Source organism: Canis lupus, chromosome 21, assembly GCF_048164855.1.
Source record: "Canis lupus baileyi chromosome 21, mCanLup2.hap1, whole genome shotgun sequence".
Lineage (NCBI taxonomy): Eukaryota > Metazoa > Chordata > Mammalia > Carnivora > Canidae > Canis > Canis lupus.
Window position 1 is genome coordinate 3,753,848 of NC_132858.1, and position 23,750 is coordinate 3,777,597.

Here is a 23,750-nt window from a genome sequence, read left to right on the forward strand (position 1 = left end):
AGGGCAGAGAACTGCCAGAGGTGGCTGCTGAGTCAGACTCAGCTCTGCTCAGCCTGCAGCTGTGACCAAACCAAACCTTCACCAATAAAATCTGTTAGTAGTTAGTGGTCCTGGCAGGATCGCACCAGGTGTAGTGGAAGTCCCAGTAGGTCTGAGGGGGGCCACAAGGCTGAATTTCCAACCTTTCGTCGTGTCCCCTGCACCGGGTGCAAGGGCAGAAAGATGGCCACTGTCCTTCCCATGTCCTCCTAGAGGATTTGTGCCCAGCATATATTATCACCCTTTGGGTTATGGGGCTTTGAAAAAACTCATTTCAGGAAACACCTGCGTGGCTCAGTGGTTGAGCATCTGCCTTCGGCTCAAGTAGTAGTCCTGGGGTCCTGGGATCGAGTCCTGCACCAGACTCCCCATGGGGAGCCTGCTTCTCCCTCTGCCTGTGTCTCTGCCTCTGTGTGTCTCTCATGAATAGATAAATAAAATCTTTAAAAAAACAAAAAAATTGTTCCATAGGATATTGACCAATTTTTATCTAATTTATCAATCTTATTTCAGGACTTCTTTTGTTTTTTCCCTTGACTACATATATATTGTCATATATGCCTATTTCTTATATCCTCCTTTACACTGGTTTTGTCATCTTGCTGGCTCCATTGTCTTCCTCACAAAACAAACCTGAAGCACGCTCCCTGTCTAGTTGTGTGGGAATTCTCTCCCTGTCTCCCTTTCTCTCTCTGCTTCAGCTAAGACCTCAGGCAGCCATCTGCAGGCCAGGGCGGGAAGAGTTCCATCAGTGCAGGGCGCGAGTGACAGGTGTTGGTGTTGGACCCTCGTGGAGCTCCCACTACCGGCCCCATCCCTGCCCTCAACTTGACTTACAAAGGGGAAGAGATTTATCCTAGGCCTCCAGGTGGGCAGTGGCTCTTTCTGCCTCTCCTAGTCTCTTTTTTGCCCTTTGGAATTAGACCAGGGGCCTCCATCTTTGGGGGGGGGGTGGCCTCTTTCCAGTCTTATCACTGGAACATTGCCCTTGAGGCAGACACCAACCAGACCTGGAACCTCTTCTGGGGTGGTGGGAGCTCAGGACCAGAGAACCAGCGGTAGGGGGCATGTCAAAGGGGAGCCCAGGGGCCAAGCTCCTTTTGGAGCTGGTGACCTCCCACTCTGCCCGATTCCAGGGCCCACAAACATGCGGCAAGTGGCGTCTCAGCTTTGGAGTAGTTTATTACTGTGACCTGGAGAGGAGCTCCTGGAATGGCTTCCCCAAGAAGTGTCTAGTCTCCAGCCTTGGGCCCTGCCAGGGCTGATACTGGTATCTGCGGGTCATGGGAGCAGCAGGCTGCGGGATGAACAGAGCCGCCTTCTGGGAGCTGAGTTGCTACAGGCAAGGGGAGCTGAGTGACCGGCTGGGGAAGGCATGTCCTTTCTCCCCTCGTGCCATGGGGGTGCTGCCAGTGCACCTGGGACAGTGCCATCCCTGGGATGGCCTGGGCATCCTCGGGGAAAGCCCGGGCATCCTCTGGAGCGGCCTTCACCTCCTCCAAGAAGGCCTTTGCTTCCCTCTTCAGGCTATCATATGACACGGTCAGCTGGAACAAAGGTTGCAGGGCCCAGAGGTGGGTACCAACCCTAGGCAAGGCTGTTCCAAGCCCCCCCTAGCTGGGCTGGGAGGCAGGGAGGAGGCAGCACAACAAAGAAAGAGGGTCCTGGTCTCAGGGTCTTACCAGGTTTTGCAGCTTCTCCCTCAGGGCTCGGTTGTCTGCTTGGATAGTGCTCAGGGACTCCCGAAGTCTAGAATTGTAAGAGACCCCCTTCAGCCCCCGGGTTGTTGTCCTAAGCAGCTTCCTTCAGCCCCAACATGCATCTCCTGCACGAGCTGTGTGACCTGGACCAGCCCTCCAGGGGACAGGGTTTCGCCAGAGCCTAGTCTTATTGTCCTGGCAAAGCCACATGGGGAGGGAGTTGTTCTTCCCAAGGGATTGGCAGCAGGAGACCCAGCCAAAGACGAAGCATGCTTCTTCTCTTCTTTAGCAAGAGAAAGGTGGGCGACTCCAGCCAGAGACGAAAGCGTGTTTCTTCTCTTCTTTGGAAGAGAAGGGTGGGTGACTCCATTGTGCAGGCTAGCCATCCCACCCTGTTGGGGTGCAGTGGGGACCGTGACAGAATTCTGTGTGGTTCCAGGCTGGCAAGAGGGACAACCCTGGAACTCATCCTGCCTGAGGGCTCTGTGCATGAACAGAAGTGCTGACCACTCAGATTGATGCTACAGGAGCCCACCTGCAGCCCCGATGGACCAGGTCACACTGCCCCACCCCCAAACCTCTGTCTCCAGGTAGAGATCTGACCCTGGCATCACTGCAGAGGGGCAGGTGGCCGTGGAATGACACAGACCCAAAGTCTAGAGCCTGGTGTCCAGAGAACAGACCCCTACCCCTGCTACTCCTCCGACCAAACTACCCCCTCAGGTTCTTGGACCATTAAAAGTGGGGGTTCCTGACAGGCAGCCTTAGAGACTGCTTACTGACCAGGTGTGTAGGCATGAAGTTGACTGATGGGAAGGAACTATGGCTCCTCTGCCTTTGGGGCAGGTCCCCCTCACACAGGAGGACACTGGTACTTGGGAAAGAAGGGACCTACTGGCTAGTGAGGAGATCATCCAGAGCAGAACAGTGAGAAGGCAAGGGAAGGAGGGAATGAGGAGGGCCAAGGGAAGGTGCAAACCCATAGCCATCGAGCCCCAGGCCCTGACCTCAGTGGGAGGAAAGCCCTGGCACCCTATCTGCCCCCACCTGCCACGGCCCAGCTCACCTCCTGCAATCATTCTGCAAATGGCTGATTTCCCTTGAGGTGCGCTGGGGCCCCCAGTCTTCCTTGTCCAGGAACTGGCACTCCTGGATATCTGAGGCCCTGGGACAAGGGTTGGACCAGAGGGCCTAGAGGTTGGGGGAGGGTAGGGTGAGGAGCATGGAGGAAGGGGGGAGCCCAAGGCCCACATCCTGTACGGGTCTCCCCTCTGCCCATTCCAGGGCTGAGTCCGGGCACAGGTCTGCATGTTAACAGAGAGAAGCACCCTCTGCCTCCCTCCCCCGCACACACACTCACACAGCCTTACTTTTCAGGGTCTTTGGACTCAGTGGGCTCCGCTGTGCTCAGGAGTGTAAACAGGAACGTGACAGTAGGTTCTGGTTGTGAGTCCAGCTTTTGCTCTGAAGAAGATGGCTTTGGCAGAGAAGGTGCCACAGTAACTGAACAGCATAAGGGGACAGCCCAGGAGACTGGGTCCTCGCACACCAGACAGTAAGACAGCAGGGATGATGGCTGGCAGTTCAGAGGTCTAGTCCCCAAGAGGAAGAATTTCTCTGGCCACCTGCCACCCTACCTGCCACCCCTGCTCTCTGCCTTGGGAAGCCCTGGGCCTTCCTGTCACCTCTAAGACTGGCTCCTCGGAGACCTGAGGGTCTTCTGGCTTCTGCTTCTCAACAGGCTGTGCTTCTGGCTTCACCATGGGCTTACAGTAAGCTCTTCTACTGCCCCTGGGAGACTGAAGGAGACAGAAGCCCAGTTGGGGAGCCACATCCACCATCCTGATGATTTCCCCTTTCCAGCCTTATCTGGTCTTCTTGGGGGCAGCCTCCAGTCTGGAGAGCCTCTACCACTTCTGCCCAGCTAATGAGATCCCTCAAAATTAGGGTGACCACATTTAGCAAATAAAATACACGGACACATAGTGTAATCTGAATTTCAGCTGAAAACCAAGTGCTTTTAAAAGTATAAGTATATCCTTGGGGGATCCCTGGGTGGCTTAGCGGTTTAGTGCCTGCCTTCGGCCCAGGGCGTGATCCTGGAGTCCCGCATCGGGTGCCTGGCATGGAGCCTGCTTCTCCCTCTGCCTCTGTCTTTGTCTCTCTCAAATAAATAAATAAATAAATAAATAAATAAATAAATAAATAAATAAATCTTAAGAAAAAAAAGTATAAGTATATCCCATGCAATGTTTGGGAAATACTTATACTACAAAATGATTCATTATTTATTGAAATTCAAATTTCTCTAGGTGGTCTATATTTTATCTGGTGACATGCTACATGCTGACAATATTTCATAAACGGAATTCCTTGGGATCCCTGGGTGGCGCAGTGATTTGGCGCCTGCCTTTGGCCCAGGGCGCGATCCTGGAGACCCGGGATCGAGTCCCACGTCGGGCTCCCGGTGCATGGAGCCTGCTTCTCCCTCTGCCTGTGTCTCTGCCTCTCTCTCTCTCTCTCTCTCTCTCTCTCTCTCTCTCTGTGACTATCATAAAAAAATAAAAATAAAAAACAAAAAAAAAGGAATTCCTGCAAATGCAAGTTATTGGGTATCCAGGCATCAGGGGCGCCCTACTGAAAGGAATCCTATAGAAGCTTGTAAGAAAGCAGAGAATCCCTCCCATTTTTGGTGTTACAATCATCTATTGACCAGACACAGAGAAGCAAATAGTGTGGCATTCAAGACCCCCTGTTATGAACACCCTCGTTTGTAACCCTGTCAATATCCCACTGACCCCAAACAAGTGTCTGCTCAGACCAACCAGGAGCCTCACTTTCCAACACCAGCCTGAACTGTCCCCACTGCCACACTCTGGCCCATGTTGTCCTGCCCTCTCCTGTTCCCTCCCTGCTCTGCAATCTGAACTGGACTCAGTCTTTCCTCTGCTGAGCATTTCGCACCCCCACCCCAAGGCCCCCTTGGACTAGCTCACAGTGGAGCCAGAGCTGGGCTCAGCCTGAGGATGCGGTTGTCTCTACGGCAGTGTTAGATGTCCCACTGAGCAGGCTTGAAATAGCAGCTTCTCTCCAAGTGACAAAGTCTTACTTAAGTCAACAAATGGAATCCTCACTAGTTCTTTTGGTCTCAGATTTTTCAGAATCTTGCACATCTGCTGGCTCAGCGATGGAGGACAATCCAATCGGAAGACAAATAGTGACCTCAGATTTGTCCTTTACACTGAGCTCCCTCTGGGCTTTTGATAGGCCCATGGGTTGTAGCAGGGGTCCTACATAGTGTGCTCTCTGCAGTGCATCAAGCCTTTCCAGATAGCCTAAAATATTGTAATTCCTATCCACATGATGGAAACAGAATTTTGGTGGCCAGCAATACCCTGCAGGGCAGGGGGCAGGGGGCGGCTAACTCTGGGGACTCACTGAGCTCCACAGTGATACCAATGCTCACAGGCGGGTAGCTCCATCACTGGGTCTGACTCGTCCCAGGGGGAAGCTGGCAGCTTATATATATATTTTTAAGATTTTATTTATTTATTCATAGAGATGCAGAGAGAGAGAGAGAGAGGCAGAGACACAGGCAGAGGGAGAAGCAGGCTCCATGCAGAGAGCCTGATGTGGGACTCCATCCCGGGTCTCCAGGATCATGCCCTAGGCTGCAGGTGGCGCTAAACCGCTGCGCCACCGGGGCTGCCCAAGCTGGCAGCTTATAAGCAAGATTTATGAAACTAGCCAAGACCTTTGGCCCTATAACATCACTTTGGTAACTAGGCCTAAAAACATGACTCCAAAGGAAATAAAATAATTTACACAGAGGTCCACAGTAGCTAATTTATACCAAGAAGAAAAACTGGAAGCAGCCTAAAGGGCCCAAATATAAGAAAAAGTCAGTAAATAATGGCAGGAACATGCTAGAACACACGTCACTCTGCCTTTTTTTTTTTTTTTTTTTCACTCTGCCTTTAATGGTTCCCAGTAAACATTGGTTGACCAACTGCTGTCTGTGGGACGGGTCTCAGTGGGGTCCTGAGAATATACAGACAGGTGATCATGACCTGGTTCTGCCCAGAAGCTCCCGGGGCCGGGGAGGCCCCAAGTACCCAGTGCCCACAGTGCAGGGAGATGTGCCTTTAAAGAAGCCTATACAGACAGTCCCGGCCATGAAAAAAGGGAGCCATGCATTTGGGTTAGAGCTCCAGAGACTCTACCACAAAGGTGCTATTTGAGCATCAAGAAGTGGGGGATTTGGCAAGAGGAGAGCAATCCAAGAGGGAGCAGTTTGGGCAGGCCAGTGCCAAAGGGCATTCTCAATGGGACATAGTTGAATGGGCCCGGGCTATGGCCACCGGGTGACAAGAAGGCACAGGAGACCTCTGTGTTTCTGTGCAGGTTGAGTTGTAACTGGGAGGATGGGTGGGACAAGGAGACACTGGGGGCAGGAAGTCAAAGGCCTTGGGAATGGAGACAGGCAAGTGCAATTGCTCCATGTGATGTGTCTACACTGTGAATACCAGGGAACACATGCCAGAGATGCTGTTACACCACAAAAGGAAGCCTCTTTTTGAGACTTTGCTTTCCATTCTTTTGGGTGTTACAACCAGAAGTGGAATCGTATCGAGTTGTTTTTTTTTTGTTTTTTCCGTATCGAGTTTTAAGCAAGGGAGAAACGGGATATTTTGTCTAGGAAACTATTTGGCTGCAGTGTAGTTTGGAGAAGGGAGAGGTTAAAAGGAGACTGCTAGGCCAGTGTTGCCCAATAGCTGTGGGGCAGAGAGGTGTTTAAGTTAGGGCTGATGGGAAGGGGTGAGGAAGAGGGTAGAGCTGCGGACAACCCCTGGGCTCCTGGCTTGTGTAGTAGCTAGGTCACCCAGGGTGATACTGCCAACATAGGGAGCACAGGAAGAGGCAAGCTGATGGATGAGCGGAGTCTGAGATGACAGATTCTAAATTGAGATGTAGTTTTAGAAGACAGCTCTAGATTCTGGTTTGGAGCTCGGGAAGGAGGAATGGGATGGAGATAGACTGGCCATGAATGAGCAAGGTGGTGACCCAGAGAGCCTGTCTTCAACTGGCAGGAACAAGCAGGTTGGAAAAAAGGGCCCAGGACTGAACCTGGGTGTCTAGATATCTCAGGGGAAGTCAGGAAAGAGGTGCCAGCAGTTCCCAGTCAGTCTGAGGATGTATGTAGCAGAGCTGAGCCTATCACACTGGTCATTAGGGGCAGGGGTCACTGGCTGCTTCTGCCTGAGAAGTAAATGGGGTGGCGGTAGCACTTGCTAAATGGACAGGAACAGACGCTTTTGAACATTCTTTCAAAAAGCTTAACCCTAAAAGGAATAATGGTAGTAGTTAAAAACAGATGCTGGTCAACTTTTCTTGGTGGTTGTTTTGACGATAGAGAACAGAAGACTGTTCAGGACTGTTGGAAAAAGACCAAGGTCTCAGAGATGAAAACTGAACCTAAAGCCAAAGTGGAAAGCTGGCCTTGAAATGAGAGGACTGCTCTCCTCAGCCAGGGTGGTGAGGTGGAGTGTGTGTGTGTATATGTGTATGTGTGTAGAAATGGGGGTTGGGAAAGCTGTGGGAATTGGAGGATTTAAACTTAATTTGTGGGCAGCCGAGGAGGCTCAGCAGTTTAGCGCCACCTTAAGCCCAGATCCCGGAGACCCCTGCATGGAGTCGGCTTCTCCCTCTGCCTATGTTTCTGCCTCTCTCTCTGTGTCTCATGAATAAATAAATAAATAAATAAATAAATAAATAAATAAATAAATCTTAAAAAAAAATAAACTTAATTTGTTCTAAAAAGTAGGAGGCAAGGACAAGTGAAAGACGTTGGGAGGCAGGCCAGTTTGTGTCACCTGTACCAAGGTGCAGCCTTGAGCTGAGTGGGAGAATTTCCAGGAATCTGTACCTTTGAGTCCCAGGGGGCTCTGCACAGCTCCGCAGCAGCTTGGGCCAGTGGGAGGAGTCAGCTCCTCCACAGGAGCATTCAAGGGAAGGAGGGGTGGACCCTGTGGGGACTGGGTCTCCAGGCACTGGGGGGTGGGGCTGCCTGGAGGCCTCCTCTGCAGGCAGCCCCACCTTGAGGCGGCAGAGGTGAGGGCAGAGTAGTGACCACTAGGCTGCTGGAGGGAAGGCTGGCTGTCCCTTGGTAACAGCCCAAAGAAGGGTCAGCTTCCTGGGGCCCCCACCTTCACCTCTGCCTCAATAAAAGTCTCAAATAAGCAAACTTTTTATTCAGATTTTTTTAATTCAAGCAACAATTTTTCCTTAAACTCCACAGTCTTAATTTTTCAGGGAAAGAGAGGATTTGCAGTAATGCCATCAACTCCACACCACCTGGCTACTCCCCGACTGCCCGACTGGGACCCTTCCCGGGCGTTCTGCCCCACCAGCCAGTGAGGACAAGAATTCTTCTGCTGTCCAGCTCTGGAACACCTGGGCCTGCCCTGGCAAGGGGCTTGCTCACAGAGCCTGACCAAGCACGAAGCATTGACCAGGAGCCCCGGGACCCCCGGGCCTTGCAAGGGCTTCATTAGTGCCCACCAGGCCTGCACTGGTGCATCCAGTCCCCTACCCAAGCATGAGTGCATCTTCCCAGACATTTTGCCACCCACTTGCCCCACCACACTCCTCAGCCTCCACTGCGGTGACCCCGTAAACGTCAAAAGATGCACCTGCATGAGGTATGGCCAAAGTGGTGCTAGGGCAGCCTTTGAGAGCATGATTTTTACTAGTATTGACAAAAGAAAAGGGGGTAGGGTTCCCCAGAAACGAAACAAGACCCCCCCCCATCTGCTCTTCACATCTCCTCAGTGTTCTCATGTGAGAAGACACTAAGAAAGCTAAAACTTCTTGCCCCTTCTTGGCAAGTGAAGAGCATCTTCCAGAACTTCATGAGTGTAGCTGCAAAACTAGCAGGACTTCAGGAGTAGGACCTTTCAACCCTGTTTCCCTCTAGAGTGGAGAAGACTCTGTGTACTTTATTTTGTAAGATAAAATATAGGTGCAAATGATAAAGGGCACCTCTTGCCATAGCCCCCTTCTCAGCCCTGTGCAGGTGTCTTGTCCAGAGCCCCGGGCCTCAGTTTCTGGCACCTTTTTTGCCCCAAGCAGCCAGTGCTACACCAGCCTGGCATCTAACTGAACATCTCAACAGCAGAGCAGAGAAATAAAACCCACCTTCTTGGAGTAAATGCTTCTGGTCTGACCTAAGCACGGCTTCTCTTTTTTTCTTCAAAACATAAAATTCTATATTATAGTGTCCAGCATCTTCCCGCAAATAGAACTCTACCCAACCCACAAATTCTCTCCTGGACCATCTACAGAATCTAACAGGGAACCCAAGCCTCTTTACACAGATGGGCTCCATGGCTGGGAACTAGGCCTCCAGTGGAAGACAACTCAGCGGGGAATGCCTGTGGATGCCTTGCCTTGGTGCTGGTTTCTGGGGTTGGTACAGAGCAGCTACGTTTCCCAAAAACGGCCCAGGCCCCTTCTCACCAGCAATCCCAAGCCCTTTCCTGCAGCTTTGCAAGCAATCCTACTCCCTAGTGTGCAGCCCAGCTGGAAAATGAAGAGGCTCCTCTGGGAGGCAGGGAGAGGCTGGTGGGTCACAGGACCAAACATAGGACTGCAGGGCATGGCCAGGCCTGGAGAGCCCCACTTCCTGAGACGGCTGCTACCACCACACAACCCTCAGAGGAATACAGGCCTCACGCAGCAGCAGCATAAATACAGGTAATAAGGCCAGGAGAGAGGACCCCAAGTGTCTTCTCCATGGGTAGGAGGAGCTATGTACAGGAGAGAGGAGAGGATGGCCAGGGATACCCCCTGACATTGACATCTCATTCAACCAAGAGATCAAACTGCTCAGCAGCTTCAAACTCCGCATTCATAGCTGCAGCCCACTCATCCAGCTCCGATTTCTAGGGGGAGAAAAAAGGGGGACAGGTGAGGGAGGAAGGGAGCATGCTGCCCAGGGCATGTGTACCCTGACCCTACGGGCACTGAGCCCCAGGCTGGCCTAAGGCCTGGTGGTCTCCCAGCACACCTGGTGCAACAGCAGACCCAAGCCCTGCCCCTCACTCACCAGGATCTCTGGCACCTTTCTTTTCTTTCGCTTCTCCTTCACGACTGGTGGGGAGATTCCAGGGAGAGTTGTATCTGGGGCCCACGGCTTCACCCTGGGGACTTCGGTTAGCTTGGAATACACCACAGGTGAGACTCTGGCCAAGTCTTCTGACCCCAACAGCCCCTCGAAACCAAAGCAAGACCTGCGGCCTGGGGTGGAGGTGGAGGCAGAGCCGAAGGTCTCCAGTCGGCTATAGGATCTCCTGACTTTCTTAGACATTTCCAAGTCTCTGGCATCCAGGTCTTCTTCCCTGGAATTAGACTCAACATTCACGGGGTACAGCACAGGAGTGGTGGTGGGGGTGACAGGGATGCTACATGACTTGAAGAGATCCTCCCTAGCAGGCTCCTTGGTGGGAGGGTTGTTTTCCTTCTCCAAGAAAAAAGCAATCTGTACAAGGACAGAAGAGAGAAGGCCTCCTTGTTAGTTAGCCGTCTTATTTACTTCCAGAGAGGTCTGAGGAGATACAGGGTGGAAAGACCCATAGGACACTTAAAAAAAAAAAAAAAGATTTTATTTATTTATTCATGAGAGGCAGAGACACAGGCAGAGGTTACCTGTGGGGAGCCCGATACAGTACTCCATCCCAGGATCCTGGGATCACGCCCTGAGCCAAAGGCAGATGCTCAACCACTGTGCCACCCAGGCGTCCCCTGTAGGATACTTTTAGTTTGTTTGTTTGTTCGTTCATTCATTCATTTATTTATTATAGTCACACAGAGAGAGAGGCAGAGACACAGGCAGAGGGAGAAGCAGGCTCCATGCACTGGGAGCCCGACGTGGGATTCGATCCCGGGTCTCCAGGATCGTGCCCTGGGCCAAAGGCAGGCGCCAAACCGCTGCGCCACCCAGGGATCCCTGCAGGATACTTTTAAAAGGAAAAGAGATCAAATAAATCAGATCCTGGGAAAGATTTAAGGTGGGGAAGAAAAGAAGAATCTGCCATTGTTTCTGAGTCTACTTTTGTAAGGTCAAGAAGGCATCTCGCCCCTTGTAGTCAGCTCTGTCTCCAACAAAGTGAGGTTCTAGCTGCCCCTGTTGACTGACCTGAACCACAATCACAGGTAATCTGGACCAGGTCAAGCTCCTGACTGCTCTTCCTGCTACCATGTGTGCCCTCCGTGGCCCAAATGCCACACAGCTGCCAACGCTGTTCCTAACATGCCCGTCCACTCAGTCAGTACTTCCTGGCCACCTGTTCCAGGTACTTTACAAGCGCTCAGAGAACAATAGGTAGCAGGCAATAAAACAGAGAAAGCCCCCCGTCTTCATGGGACCTTCCATTCTCATGGGGTAAAACATGGAAAAATCATGTAGCATGTGAGAAGTATTAAACACTTTGGGGAAAAAAAAACAGAACAAGAGAGTACTGGGTGTGAACTGGGATTTTTTTTTTTTTTTTTTTAAGTAGGTGAAGGTCAACATAGGTCTGAGGGGACATCTTGAACTAGAACTTGAAGGTGAGGGAAGGAGCAACACGGAGGCCAAGTGTTGTAGGCAGAGGGAACAGAAGGGGCAAAAGTCCTGAGGTGAAGGTATGCCTGGAAAGGTAAAGGAACAAAGCCAGTGTGGCCAGGTGAGAGACAGGGAGGAGAGGAAATGAAGATGGGGTTCGAGACATAGTGGGAGCTGCGATAGGGTCTTTTGTAGGACACTGTAAGTGGAAGCCCAAGGAGACCCTTGCGGAGACCCAGGGAGCCATGGCAAGGTTGTGAATGGGGAAAGGCCTAATCTGGGATGTATATGAAGCCGTTCATGTGTTGGCTCCTTAAAATTACACTCTCAGCTCAAATGCTGCTTCCTCAGAGAAACCATTCTCACTGCAGAATAGAGAGCAGCCCCTCTGGTGCTGCTCTTTACTTCTGCCACAACCACCTCCCTCGTACAGCTACCATCGCTGTCTGATTCTGACTTGCTCAGTGGTCACCCAACTAAACAGGAGCTTCTTGAAAGCAGGGGTCTTCATCTGTCTAGCTGCCCCTGCCTACAGCCTGAGCCTTCAGAGCCCTGCATGCAGCTGGTGTTTGATGCTCACTGAATTCTTGTAACAAAACTTGGCACTGGGCTTTCTGGCAGCCAAGCAAGGGTAGGAAATGGGACAAATTCAGTCACTCCCGTGGTCTGAGAGAAGGAGTTGTAAGGAGTTGTTATCAAGAGGGACCCTTCCTGGCTACAAGCACTGGAAATCTGAGTCTTAGTAACAATTCCTAGTAAAAGAGACGCTGAACAAAATGGAGGTTAGCTCTGACTATAGCTTCCCCATCCCCTATGGCAAGCAGTCATGCAAGTCCTTGCAGCTCTTTTTGTTCGATGTCATCGATCTACCATTCAACCAACAAGAATGAATGATTGCCACGGGGAGGCAGAAGTCCCTGCCCTCAAGACAACAAGCAAATATTCAGAGTATTGAGAAGGTCTAAAGAGAACTACAAAGAAAAACAGGATAGTGACAGGGTACAGTGGTCAGGGAAGGCTTCTAGGAGGCGTCTTTTCAGCTGAGAACTGTGTGATGGGAAGGTCATGTGGTGAGATGAGGGGCAGAGCATCACTCTGCCCTCACCTTACTTTAGGCCTCCACCATCTCACTGCAGGACTCCTGTTAAGTCTTCCTACCTGGTCTAGGGGTCCCCAGCAGGCTTTTTCCATCCGTGTCTCCACGCAGACCCCAGAGTGCTGTTTCTGAAGCACTCAAGCACGCCTTAGTGACTACCTTGCTGGAGACTCCTCAAAGGCTCCCACAGTGCCAAGGCTTTTATGCCTCATCAGGAACGGCTCTGGCTTAGCATGCTCCATCACCTAGCAAGATCTGCCACACTGAACAAACTGACATTCTCCAAACCTTTAGATTTTCTTTGTGAATTCCAGGTCTCTAAAAACACAGCTTCCTTTGCCCAAACATTACTACTTGTCCTTAGAAAGACTCAGTTGAAACATTTCTTTTTCCGTGAAACAGCTCTAGTGCCACTTGGTTTGGGTTAGGTGCCTTCATAACCTCTAGTGCTTTCTTTCTTTTTTTAAGATTTAAGAAAGAATGAGTGAGTACACAAGGGGAAATGGCAGATAGAGGAAGAAGGAAAAGGAGAAGTAGACTCTCCGCTGAGCAGAGCCAAGAGGTAGGGCTGGATCCCAGGACTCTGGGACCATGATCTGAGCTGAAGGCAGACACTTAATCAAGCCACCCAGGTGCCCCATCACCTAGTACTTTTCTTACCGCAGTCCTCAGCACGATGTGCTATTATCACTTGCTCATCTGTCTTTCTCCCCATTTGACCATAAGCTCCATGTGCTCCTAACAGGCACCTAGCATTTCTCACTTGTATCTTCAGGCCAAGGTTTCCTGATCGTAAAACATCCTCAGTAACTTCTGCTAAGATAGTAAAAATGCCATACTCCTCTTACAACAACCTGTGCTTACAAATTGAGGAGATAGGCTGGAAAGAAGGAATACTTTGGACCCGGCTCAGCTCTTAGGAAAATGGTAGAGAGATGGCTGGGTGGCTCAGTGGTTGAATGTCTGCCTTTGGCTCAGGTCATGATCCCGGGGTCCTGGGATCAAGTCCCGCATCAGACTCACTGCAGAGAGCCTGCTTCTCCCTCTGCCTACGTCTCTGTCTCTGTGTGGGTCTCAGGAATAAATAAATACAATCTTAAAAAAAAAAAAAGAAAAAATAAAAGCAGAGAATATCAGGACATCAAGACCTAAACGTATGAAATCCACAGGGAGTGAGCAAAACTGGCCATGCACATAGCTGTCCAAAGGCAAACTGTTTCAAAATACAGATGCTTCCCAACTTAATGAGGGTCTGACTTAAGATTTTTCTGTGTTTTTTTTTTTTGATTTTTCTGTGTTATGACGGTGCAAAATTGATATGCACTCCATAGAAATCGCACTTCGAATTTTGATCTTTTCCCAGGCTAGTGAAATGTGTTAAGATCCTCTCTCATGATGCTGGTAGTGGCAGCAAGCTGCAGCTCCCAGTCAGCCATGCCATCACGTGGGGAAACAACTGACAAATTTACAACCATTCTGTCGTTCGTTTTCAGTTCAGTATTTGATAAAATTAAGTGGTATTCAATTTTTTATTATGGATAGGCTTTGAATCAGATAATTTAACTATACGCTCATACAACTGTGCCGAACACGTTTAAGGCATGATAACCTAAAGTACGACGTTTGATAGATTCGGCGCATTAATTGCATTTTTGACATACTACGTGTTCAATTCATGACCGTTTTATCAGAAAGTAACCCTGTCCTAAGTGCAGGAAGATTTGTACCTCAAAACAGCTCCCTGGGCAGATGTGAGCAGCCAGTATATCCTGCCCCATCTCGAGAGTGCCCTGGATTCCACTCCACTGAGCCGACGAAAGAAAATGAACTCACCCTTGGGCTCCTTCGAGGCGTGTGGATAGATGGGATCTGTGGAGACAATAATAACTGATCAAAGACTCAAACGCAATTTTGGCTCCCAACCCACAACCCCTCTCTCAGTCCTCACCTCTACAGAATGGGCTACGATCTTCTTCAACACGATGGGCTTTCTGACTGGAGCCGCATTGGGAGCCTGGAAAAGAACAGTGAATATGAGCTCCACATTAGTCCAGCGGCCCCCGGGACAGAAGCTGAGAAAGCAGGGCTCACCTTGGGCCAGATTTCAGGGAGGGTGCTCGGGAGATCAGGGCCTGATTTCCGCTGGGACCTCCGCAGAGACTGAGTAGGAGATGAAGTCCTGGACCCTGGCAGAGAAAGAAGTTAGGAGGTAAAGGTAAGACTCTAGGCCTCAGAGTCTAGAGAAGAGATTCAGGAGAGAGCGAGAGAAGGTTCCCCAAACAAGCTCCTTAACGGCGGAATGAGCCTCTTAGAGCGGGGGGGGGGGGGGGGGGCCTCCTCGTGGGACTCCATCCCTCAAACGGCTCGGCCCCAGGCTCCCGCGCGCCTTCGGCTCACCGGAGTGCCGTGTGGCCCCTCCGGACCGTGTTCGCCTTTCGGACATGCTAGCCTTGGTCTCGACCTCCGCCGCCGCCTCCGCCGCCGGGGCTCGCGCCAACCCAGAGGGATCACAGAGACCGAAACGTTCGAATTACCCGCCCTGCCTGGAGGAAGCGGAAATGACGCAAGGCGGGAGGGACGCCGTGCTCCGTTTACCATCCGTCTCGCGCGTAGCGTCAGCAGGGGCGGGGTCAGCGGTCCACTTACGTCATCAGTGGGCGCCGCACCCGGAAGAGACGTGGCAGCGGAGGGATAATCGGAGCGGCCCGAGGTAGAGCGCGCAGAGCGGGAGCACGGCTGAGCGCAGTGTCTGTCCTTCCGCGCCTCGGACCAGCGCTCGCGCGCGTCGGGACCGGTGAGGCGGTCGATCGGTAACACGGAGGGGGGGGCGAGGGGGGGGTCTGTGTTGAAGCAGGGGGCGGGGCTTGGAGGGGGTGGGGCTCAGGTGGAGCCCCTGGGGGCGGGGCCGGTGGTACCGGAGACTCGCTGGTGGAGGGACCTGGCCGGGGGCGGGATCCAGGAGAAATGAGGGGTCACTGGAGGCGGAATTCGTTCAGGAGGCGTGGCCCGGAATGTAGAAGGGCGGTGGGCAGGAATTAGGGGTTGGGGCGATCATGAGAGGTGTTTAGGGGATTTAGGAGTGGAGACGATCTGGGCTTGTGAGTTCGTAGTGGCGGACACCGGAAGCTGGCTCTCTCAACTCCGACCCCTTGCTCAGGGTCGAATATGGGACTTTGCAAGTGCCCCAAGAGGAAGGTGACCAATCTCTTTTGCTTCGAACACCGGGTCAACGTCTGCGAGCACTGCCTGGTAGCCAATCACGCCAAGGTGGGGCTTCAGGGGAGGGGCGAAGCAGGGCAGTGGGTGGGCCGGCAGTGTCGGTTTTCTCCAACTCCGAGAAGGCCCTGGGGTTGGAATGGAAGCTCCAGGAGGGCGGGAACTTGGTTTCTTTTGTTCTCGGCTCTATCCCCAGCACTTAAGACAGACTCTGGCACACTGCGTGCTCAATAAATGTTTATTGATTGAACAAACGAAAGTATGATTCTTGTTTGTGATGAGAGAAAAAGAAGCAGCTGGGCCCCCGCTGTGACCTCTGTCTCCCACTCCAGTGCATCGTCCAGTCCTATCTGCAGTGGCTTCAAGATAGCGACTACAACCCGAATTGCCGCCTGTGCAGCACACCCCTGGCCAACCGGGAGACCACCCGCCTCGTCTGTTACGGTGAGGCCTGCCCAGCTTGGTGACCAGTTTCCACGTCCTCTCTAAGCAGCAGGGCAATGGAGACCTCCCCAGGCTTGGGAGGCTGGAACCCCAAATTCTAGTCCTGCTGTGTTATTTACCTGATGTGTGAGCTGAGGCAAGTCATTTTCCCTTTCTAGGCCTCAGTGTTTTTCCCTAAAAATTAAAGCTCCTAAAAAAAAAAAAAAAATTAAAGCTCCTACTTTCTTACCTGCCCATTTACAGGGTTGAGTGAGAGCCAATCAAACTTGTAACATTTGGGCTGTGAGCAGTAGCTGGCTGGACCAGCAGGGAGCTGAAGGCATGAGGCTTTCAGACATCTGGGATCTATTATTCATTCCAACTAAACAGAGAGGAAGGGAGTTTCCCACAGTAACTAGCTAAAAGAAGTTAGTCATATGTATCATGACCTTGACCTGACTGATGTAAGAGGCTTAGGCTCAGCTTTTTTTTAACTTTATGTGTGTTAATGTGTTCCTTAGTACCTGCACATGAGTGAATGGGTAAACGTGTGAAGTATGAACACAGGTGTGTTGTGGGGTTATAGGACAACGCTTGGGTTATGGTGCTTGAATTTTAGCAAATGTGATTGTATAAAAGCTTCTGTGTGGGAGTTAGTGTGCCTACAAGTGTAGATACAGGGATGGTACTTGTGTTTTATTGTATGTATACATTTGTGCCCATGGGTGTGGGTGTGTACATGCATACGTGTACTTGTGTGTGTCTAGGAACTTATGAAACTGCTCCTGATTAGCTGTTAGCTTGAGGAGCTTGTGATAAGTGCATGTTCAGAGAGGACTCACTTTAAGGGTCACTGGCATTTCTTCCCATCCCTACTACCCCAGGGAGAAGTAGGCTTCTCCCTTCTAGTGGGCTGGGGATCTTGGTAGCATCTCCCTTGACTGAGTCAGGTAGTGGTGGCCAAGAAGGCTGAAATCTTAGGGAACACTGATAAAATGGACCTGAGTGAGGACAGGAAGGAGAAGGCTATGAGCTCACATGTGCGCGTATACATACATCCACATAGCAGACTGGGGGTTGTTGCCAGGCTAGAGATCCTACATATCTTCTTCCTCATGCCTCTCCTCCCCTATTTCATTGGCCCTAAGATCTCTTCCACTGGGCCTGCCTCAATGAACGTGCCGCCCAGCTACCCCGTAACACAGCTCCTGCTGGCTACCAGTGCCCCATCTGCAGTGGCCCCATCTTCCCCCCAACCAACCTGGCTGGCCCTGTTGCTTCCACACTGAGAGAGAAGCTGGCCATGGTCAACTGGGCCCGGGCAGGACTGGGCCTTCCTCTGGTGAGAATCTGTGTGTCTGACCGACCGTCTGCCCTGGGTCCCACTTGGGCCAGATGGGTGGGTAGGGACAGTATTGAGCAGGCTGGTGACACAGGTTCCTTCCTCCAGATCGATGAAGTGGTGAGCCCGGAACCTGAGCCCCTCAACACCTCTGACTTCTCTGACTGGTCTAGCTTTAATGGTAGGTAGTGGTCTTCACTGCCCTTGGGGCCTTGCTTCCCTGCTCTGCTGACAGCTCTCTTCTTGCCACAGCCAATGGTAGCCCTGAACAGGAGGAGGTAGCCAGCGCCTCTGCTGCCCCATCCTTCTACAGCCAAGCCCCCCGGCCCCCTGCTTCCCCGAGCCGGCCCGAGCAGCACACAGTGATCCACATGGGCAATCCTGAGCCCTTGACTCATGGTGAGCCAAGGAGTTTTCCAGTCTGGAAGAGGATGGAAAGGGAGTGGAGTGACTTATGTGGAGGGGGCTTGGGGTTCCAGAGGCCCACCGGGTGGCTTCCCTCTTCACTAACATAGTCATTACCTTCCCCATGATCCTGAGATGTTTTGTCAGGTTAAGAGGGCAAGGACCTCCTGCCCTCCCCACTCCCCACCCTGCTACAGGCCAGTTTCTCTGAGCCTGTGGATACTGGTGGCTCTGCCCCTGCAGCCTCGGCCCCCAGGAAGGTGTATGACACGCGGGACGATGACCGTTCACCAGGCCTGCATGGGGACTGTGATGAAGACAAGTACCGTCGCCGGCCTGCCCTGGGGTGGCTGGCCCAGCTGCTCAGGTACACAGGGTCAGGTGGGGCCAAATGCCAGGAAGGAGGGAGGAGAGGAAGTGAGAGCCAGAGGCCCTGGGCATGGTGATTGCATGATAAGAGGGGCTTCTCTGGGTAATGGTAGTATCTGGTGTTGGGCTGTGCAGAGAGGCCTCAGCTCAGCTTTAGAAGTCCCAGGTCTGCTCCCCTGTGGAGCTATTTCCTCACCTACTGGGTATCTGAGGCTTGAGTTTGGGCTCTTTGAGGTCCCTTCCTGCTCTGACACCACCTGACCCTAGTAGCTACCAAGCCTGACACATTTTAGTTTCCAGAGCAGTTTTGGCTCAGCTGGTTTGAGCTGCATGGTCCCCTGAGAGTGTTAATATCTGGGGTTCCTCTCCAGGACAAGGAGTCATCAGGGATTGGGAACCTGACCTGACTTTCCCCTCATCCCCCCAGGAGCCGGGCTGGGTCTCGTAAGCGGCCGCTGACCCTGCTCCAGCGGGCAGGGCTGCTGCTGCTCCTGGGGCTTCTGGGCTTCCTGGCTCTCCTTGCACTCATGTCTCGCCTGGGCCGAGCTGCCGCTGACAGCGATCCCAACCTGGACCCGCTTATGAACCCGCACATCCGTGTGGGTCCCTCCTGAGCCTTTGCTTGTAGCTAGGCCAGCCTAGGACCTGGGGGCCTGAGGTAGGGAGGTCTGGAGGCTTTTTTCCTGCTCCTCTTCTTCAAGCCTGAGACACTAAGATCCCAGGCCCAGTCAAGTCCACTAGAATGACTGCTGGCTGGGCCTGGGGCCCCTGCAGGTCAAACATTTGTCTTGACCTGCTTACTATGGGTCTCCAGCCTCCCACCCTCCTCCCCATGAAGGAGATGACAGGTGGAAATAAACGACAGACTTTATTAAAACACCGAAGCCTCCTTTTCCTTCCCCCTTGTCAGCCTGGTCCTCAGACTTCAGTGGTTCTCCTCCCGGTACTGGATGGCCAGAAACTCAAGGGACAGGCGGTTGAAGAACATGGCTCCGTTTAGCACTGGGCAAAGGAGAGAGCCCCCATCAGCATTCCCTGTTTGTTCTTTGCTATGTCTCAGGGATCCAAAGTTCCCTCCTCCGCCCTTAATACATCCCCCTCCCCTACTCACTTAGGATGGTCAGGGCAAAGCACCGAAAAAACTTGTCATCTGTCATCTCAGCATAGAGTGACCCCATGGCAGCCCAGCAGATGCTGATCACCTGGGAGAACTGTAGGCCCCATCCGGGGGAGAGTGGCCCCCTGAGACAACAGCGGGGTTTCCATCAACCCCTGGGCCTCCCCCGACCAGCCCTTGAGTCCTGGCCCCAGTCTACCATCAGGACAACAGTGTAGTGGAAACTCATGCGATCATAGTGGTGGGTGACGCAGAAGTTGTGCACATCGCTGGCAAAGACGCCAAGGTGTATAAAGAAGAGCATCAGTGCTGCAGCACTGAGAACCATGCCTTGGGGGAAGAAGAGCACAGCCAGTCGGTCCCGCCACCGCATCCTGGCAAGAGCGTAGACTCAAGTGAGCCAGTGGAACTTGACTAAGCCAAGACTATTTAGGAGAAGCAACTGACCCCTCTACTTCTAGAGCGTACAGTCTAGAATAGTGGTGGGATGCTAGAACCATGAGAACATTGGAGGGGACAAGATTCTAGAATACAGTCTGGTTCCAGCCAATACAGGAGTGGTTCATGGGTGGCTGGGGGAGTTCCAAATTATCGAAGGTTGGAGGGCTAAAGGTACAGACCAGCAGGAGTGTCGATGAAGGGATAGTGTCCCTTATCCTGCCTGCACACTTTGTGGTCTTGTGCATTATCTTCTCGCTGAGTCCTCTTGACAATTCCACAGAGGAGGCACTGTGGGCATATTTCTTCTACAGAGCCGGGGCTCAGAAAAGTGGTAGGGCACATCCTAGATCCACAGCAAATCTTAGGCCAGCAAGAGACTAGGCCCGGATGTGTAGCTGGAGGGCATTCCCAGTACAAGGGAGGCCTGTGCTGAATTGTAAGCTCTAAATATTTGCTCCATTCCCTAAAAGGGAGATAAGAGCATGCCCACAGCTGTCCTGGGACCTTCCCCATGCCCTCTCTAGGCATGGCCCAGAGAGCAACTGGCTTTTCCATCCTCCCTCACATGTTCTAAGACGTGATGCTGACCAGCTTTCCCCTCTCTGTCACCTTCAAGCACTCAGGACTTTCACATCCATCACCTCTGTCCTTTCCAAGAGTTCCCAGGCTAAGCTGGTGGCATGAATCTTATATTGCACACAAGTTTGAGGTACAGAGAAGGAGCGTCAGCCCAGGCAATAAGAGCCATTGAATGAGGGAGTGAGGTTTTTTTTTTTTTTTTTAAGATTATTTTATTCATGAGTGAGGCAGAGACACAGGCAGAGGGAGACGCAGGCTCCATGCAGGGAGCCCGGTATGGGACTTGATCCCCGGTCTCCAGGATCACACTCTGGGCCAAAGGCAGGCTCTAAACTGCTGAGCCACCCAGGGATCCCCCTGAGGGAGTGAGTATTGAGACAAAGATCCAGTTCTACCCAAGGCTGTGATTGGGCAGGGACACTCATAAGCAACAAGAAAACGTTTCCTTTGTATGTGGAAAAGGTGAAAACTCTAGGATCCTCAGCAGTATCATCCAGAAAAATGGGCAGAAATGGTATGGAGGGACATGGAAACTCCCAGGAACTAGAGTAGAAGAAGGACAGCTTGAACTTAGCCACCTCCAGGACCTCCTTCCTATCTGCCTGCCTCGGAAGTTAGGTTCAGGGTCCAGCCAAGACCCAAAGTCTCCTGCCACATCCATGCTTGCTGCCCAGTGTCATTAATCACAACAGTCCCTTAGACCCCCATCCTGACACATTACAGTAGTGACCCCCAACGCCCACTTGTTGGCCAAATGTTAAAACCATTGTTTCAAAAAAAAAAAACAAAAAAAACCCATTGTTTCCATCTCCATTCTCATGTAAATACAAATGAAATTTTATACATTAGGGCTTCTGGCTCAAAACCAGTTAAAAATTATCCAAGTAGTGCATGACTGTTCTTGTAAAAGATTTGCATAATACACAAGCATACAGAGGAAAAGACAACGACCTGCCCGCCTCCTACCTACCTCACAGAGGTATCCCTCAACAGTTTAGTGAGTGGGCATCTTTTGGATCCCTTCTTACTGAAACCTCATATACCTACCTGTATATATACATGTATAATTTTAAAAAGCATCATGGAGAACCACACCATATGTGTTGTCAAAGTGTAACTTTCAAAAAGTTAGGGGCAGCCTGGGTGGCTCAGTGGTTTAGCGCCGCCTTCACCCCAGGGTGTGATCCTGGGGACCCGGGATCGAGTCCCATGTGGGGCTCCCTGCATGGAGCCTGCTTCACCCTCTGCCTGTGTCTCTGCCTCTCTCTCTCTCTGTGTCTCTCATGAATAAATAAATAAAATCTTTAAAAAAAAAAAAAAAAGTTAACATGATGCTAGGTCTGGAATGAACATGTAACTAAGATGTATTAACCTATCAGTGAGGAGTCCCCCCTCAGTAAGGTGATAATGTATCTTGGGGACTTGGATATTGATAAGCATTCCTTTAGAGAGGAATGTTGGTGTGCCTATGTGGCTCTCAGGCGGCTACCTTTGGCTCAGGTCATGATCCCAGGTTCCTGGGATTGAGCCCCGCATTGGCTCTTTGTTCGGGGAGTCTGCTTCTCCCTCTCCTGTGCTCTCACTCTCCCTTTCACGGTCTCTCACTTTCAAGTAAATAAAATCTTTAAAGAAAAATAAAGAGCAATGTTAAAATATGATTCTAGGTTAGACACAAAACTGCTTGATATCCTACAGGATGATAAATAGAACTTTTGAAGTTACTTTTTCTGCTGGATATAAATGTTTTGTATATTTCCTGGACAATATCTACTTGTAATATCAGCATCTGAACACATAATGGTAAATAGCAATATCAAATGTTCATTCCTGTGGGTAATTAAATAATCCTTGGATAGGCTTGTAAAACAAGCCCCAGTGTGGCATTAGCAGAACATGCTACACTCTTGGGTTTTTTTGTTTGTTTTTTCTTTTTTTTTAAATTTTATTTATTTATGATAGTCACATAGAGAGAGAGAGAGAGAGAGAGGCAGAGACACAGGCAGAGGGAGAAGCAGGCTCCATGCACCGGGAGCCCGACGTGGGATTTGATCCCGGGTCTCCAGGATCGCGCCCTGGGCCAAAGGCAGGCGCCAAACCGCTGCGCCACCCAGGGATCCCCTGTTTGTTTTTTCTTAAAGATTTTATTTATTCATGAGAAACACAGAAAGAGGCAGAGGCCAGGATCACAACCTGAGCTCAAGGCAGATGTTCAACCGCTGAGCCACCCAAGTGGCCTACACTCTTGGTCTTATTTCCAAATTTTGAATATTTTTTCTTAACCATTATTCTGCAACTTTTTTTTAAGTGTATAGACTTGGAGTAGATCTAAATCTTTATACTCATTTTTTTTTTGAGATTATAGCATCATCAGCTGACACTATTTTTTAAACAGCCTCTAAACATCCTTCTTAACATAGATGAAATCTTTCAACACAGATTTCAGCAGTCAGCCAACTATTCTTCATGGTAAATGTTTTAGGTGTCAGCCATAAGGTCTCTGTTGCAACTACTCAACACTTCTGTTGTAGTGCAAAAGCAGGCACAGATAATATGTAAACAAATGTGCATGGCTGTGTTCAAATAAAACTATAGACACTGGAATATTTCATATAATTTTCATTTGATTTTATGAAAATCATCTTTTAAATTGAGATAGACATATTCCAATATTTTTAAGGGTACAAGGTAATGATTTGGTATTTGTATATATTTCAAAATGATCACAAGGAAGTCTAACATCTGTCACTATACAAATTATTAATGTTACAAATTATTTTTTCTCCTGATGAGCACTTTTAAGATCTACTCTGATTATATGAATTTTACATAATTTTCACATCATGAAATGCCATTCTTATTTTTTAACCATTTAAAAATGAAAACAAACAACAACAACAAAAAAACCAAACACACCAGTCTTAGCTCACAGGCCAAATGAAAACACGTGGTGGGATGTGTTTGGCCTGCCGCACCCCAGCCAAAGAATCTTTAAACACGGTGGTTTCCATTCCAACACCCCCCACCCCGCCCCGCCCAGCCGCCAGCCCATCACAAGTAATGTTTCAAGGACCATGTCGATAAAGTCGTTTTCTCTATTAAAACTCATCGTATCTATACTTGAACCTCATTACCTGTCCTCTTAAGCACTGCGCCTTGGTGAACAATTAATTGCATTTTGTTGAAATCGGAAACCTGAGAACAACCCTCATCATCTGCACCCAGCCCCTCCCCCCCCCCCAGCACATCCCACGGGTCGCTGAAGATCTGCCAAGTCGGTCTTCTAAGCAAGTATCTTAAAGTGCTTGGGGACTTTTTTTTTTTTTTTCCCTTAAAGAGGCTAGGACTGGGGGAGCCCAGGGTCTGAAGGCAGTTCTGACCCGTGTCAGAGGACGGGCGGGGAAACTGCTAGAGGCCCCGCC

At 50.8% G+C, this 23,750-nt stretch overlaps 3 protein-coding genes across 7 annotated transcripts; 1 reads left to right on the forward strand and 2 right to left on the reverse strand.

Annotated features, from left to right (window-relative positions):
- Positions 1 to 1,203: 1,203 nt before the first annotated feature.
- CDCA5 (cell division cycle associated 5) lies at positions 1,204 to 14,982 on the reverse strand. 3 transcript variants are annotated; one of them, XM_072789854.1, is made up of 7 exons: positions 14,167 to 14,306; positions 9,847 to 10,278; positions 3,425 to 3,538; positions 3,110 to 3,216; positions 2,806 to 2,904; positions 1,722 to 1,788; positions 1,204 to 1,586 (listed from the first exon to the last, which is right to left on the reverse strand). In XM_072789854.1, exons 1-7 carry the CDS (start codon positions 14,215 to 14,217, stop codon positions 1,272 to 1,274), a joined length of 1,185 nt encoding a protein of 394 aa, XP_072645955.1. In that variant the 5' UTR covers positions 14,218 to 14,306; the 3' UTR covers positions 1,204 to 1,271. The 3 variants fall into 3 exon arrangements, with proteins under 3 accessions (XP_072645955.1, XP_072645957.1, XP_072645956.1); XM_072789856.1 differs by lacking the exons at positions 9,847 to 10,278; positions 14,167 to 14,306 and adding an exon at positions 8,937 to 9,604; XM_072789855.1 differs by lacking the exons at positions 1,204 to 1,586; positions 1,722 to 1,788; positions 2,806 to 2,904; positions 3,110 to 3,216; positions 3,425 to 3,538 and adding exons at positions 7,971 to 9,682; positions 14,388 to 14,453; positions 14,531 to 14,625; positions 14,837 to 14,982 and having other exon boundaries at positions 14,273 to 14,308.
- Positions 14,983 to 15,073: 91 nt separating this feature from the next.
- Positions 15,074 to 19,073, forward strand: ZFPL1 (zinc finger protein like 1). 3 transcript variants are annotated; one of them, XM_072789859.1, is made up of 8 exons: positions 15,074 to 15,233; positions 15,597 to 15,706; positions 15,988 to 16,099; positions 17,227 to 17,420; positions 17,529 to 17,601; positions 17,673 to 17,819; positions 18,069 to 18,192; positions 18,566 to 19,073. In XM_072789859.1, the coding sequence occupies exons 2-8, from the start codon at positions 15,605 to 15,607 to the stop codon at positions 18,594 to 18,596; spliced, it is 783 nt and encodes a 260-aa protein (XP_072645960.1). In that variant the 5' UTR covers positions 15,074 to 15,233; positions 15,597 to 15,604; the 3' UTR covers positions 18,597 to 19,073. The 3 variants fall into 3 exon arrangements, with proteins under 3 accessions (XP_072645960.1, XP_072645958.1, XP_072645959.1); XM_072789857.1 differs by having other exon boundaries at positions 18,622 to 19,073; XM_072789858.1 differs by having other exon boundaries at positions 15,090 to 15,249; positions 18,622 to 19,073.
- Positions 19,044 to 20,491, reverse strand: TMEM262 (transmembrane protein 262). Its single transcript, XM_072789872.1, has 3 exons — positions 19,511 to 20,491; positions 19,306 to 19,405; positions 19,044 to 19,196 (listed from the first exon to the last, which is right to left on the reverse strand). The coding sequence occupies exons 1-3, from the start codon at positions 19,682 to 19,684 to the stop codon at positions 19,120 to 19,122; spliced, it is 351 nt and encodes a 116-aa protein (XP_072645973.1). The 5' UTR covers positions 19,685 to 20,491; the 3' UTR covers positions 19,044 to 19,119.
- Positions 20,492 to 23,750: the final 3,259 nt, after the last annotated feature.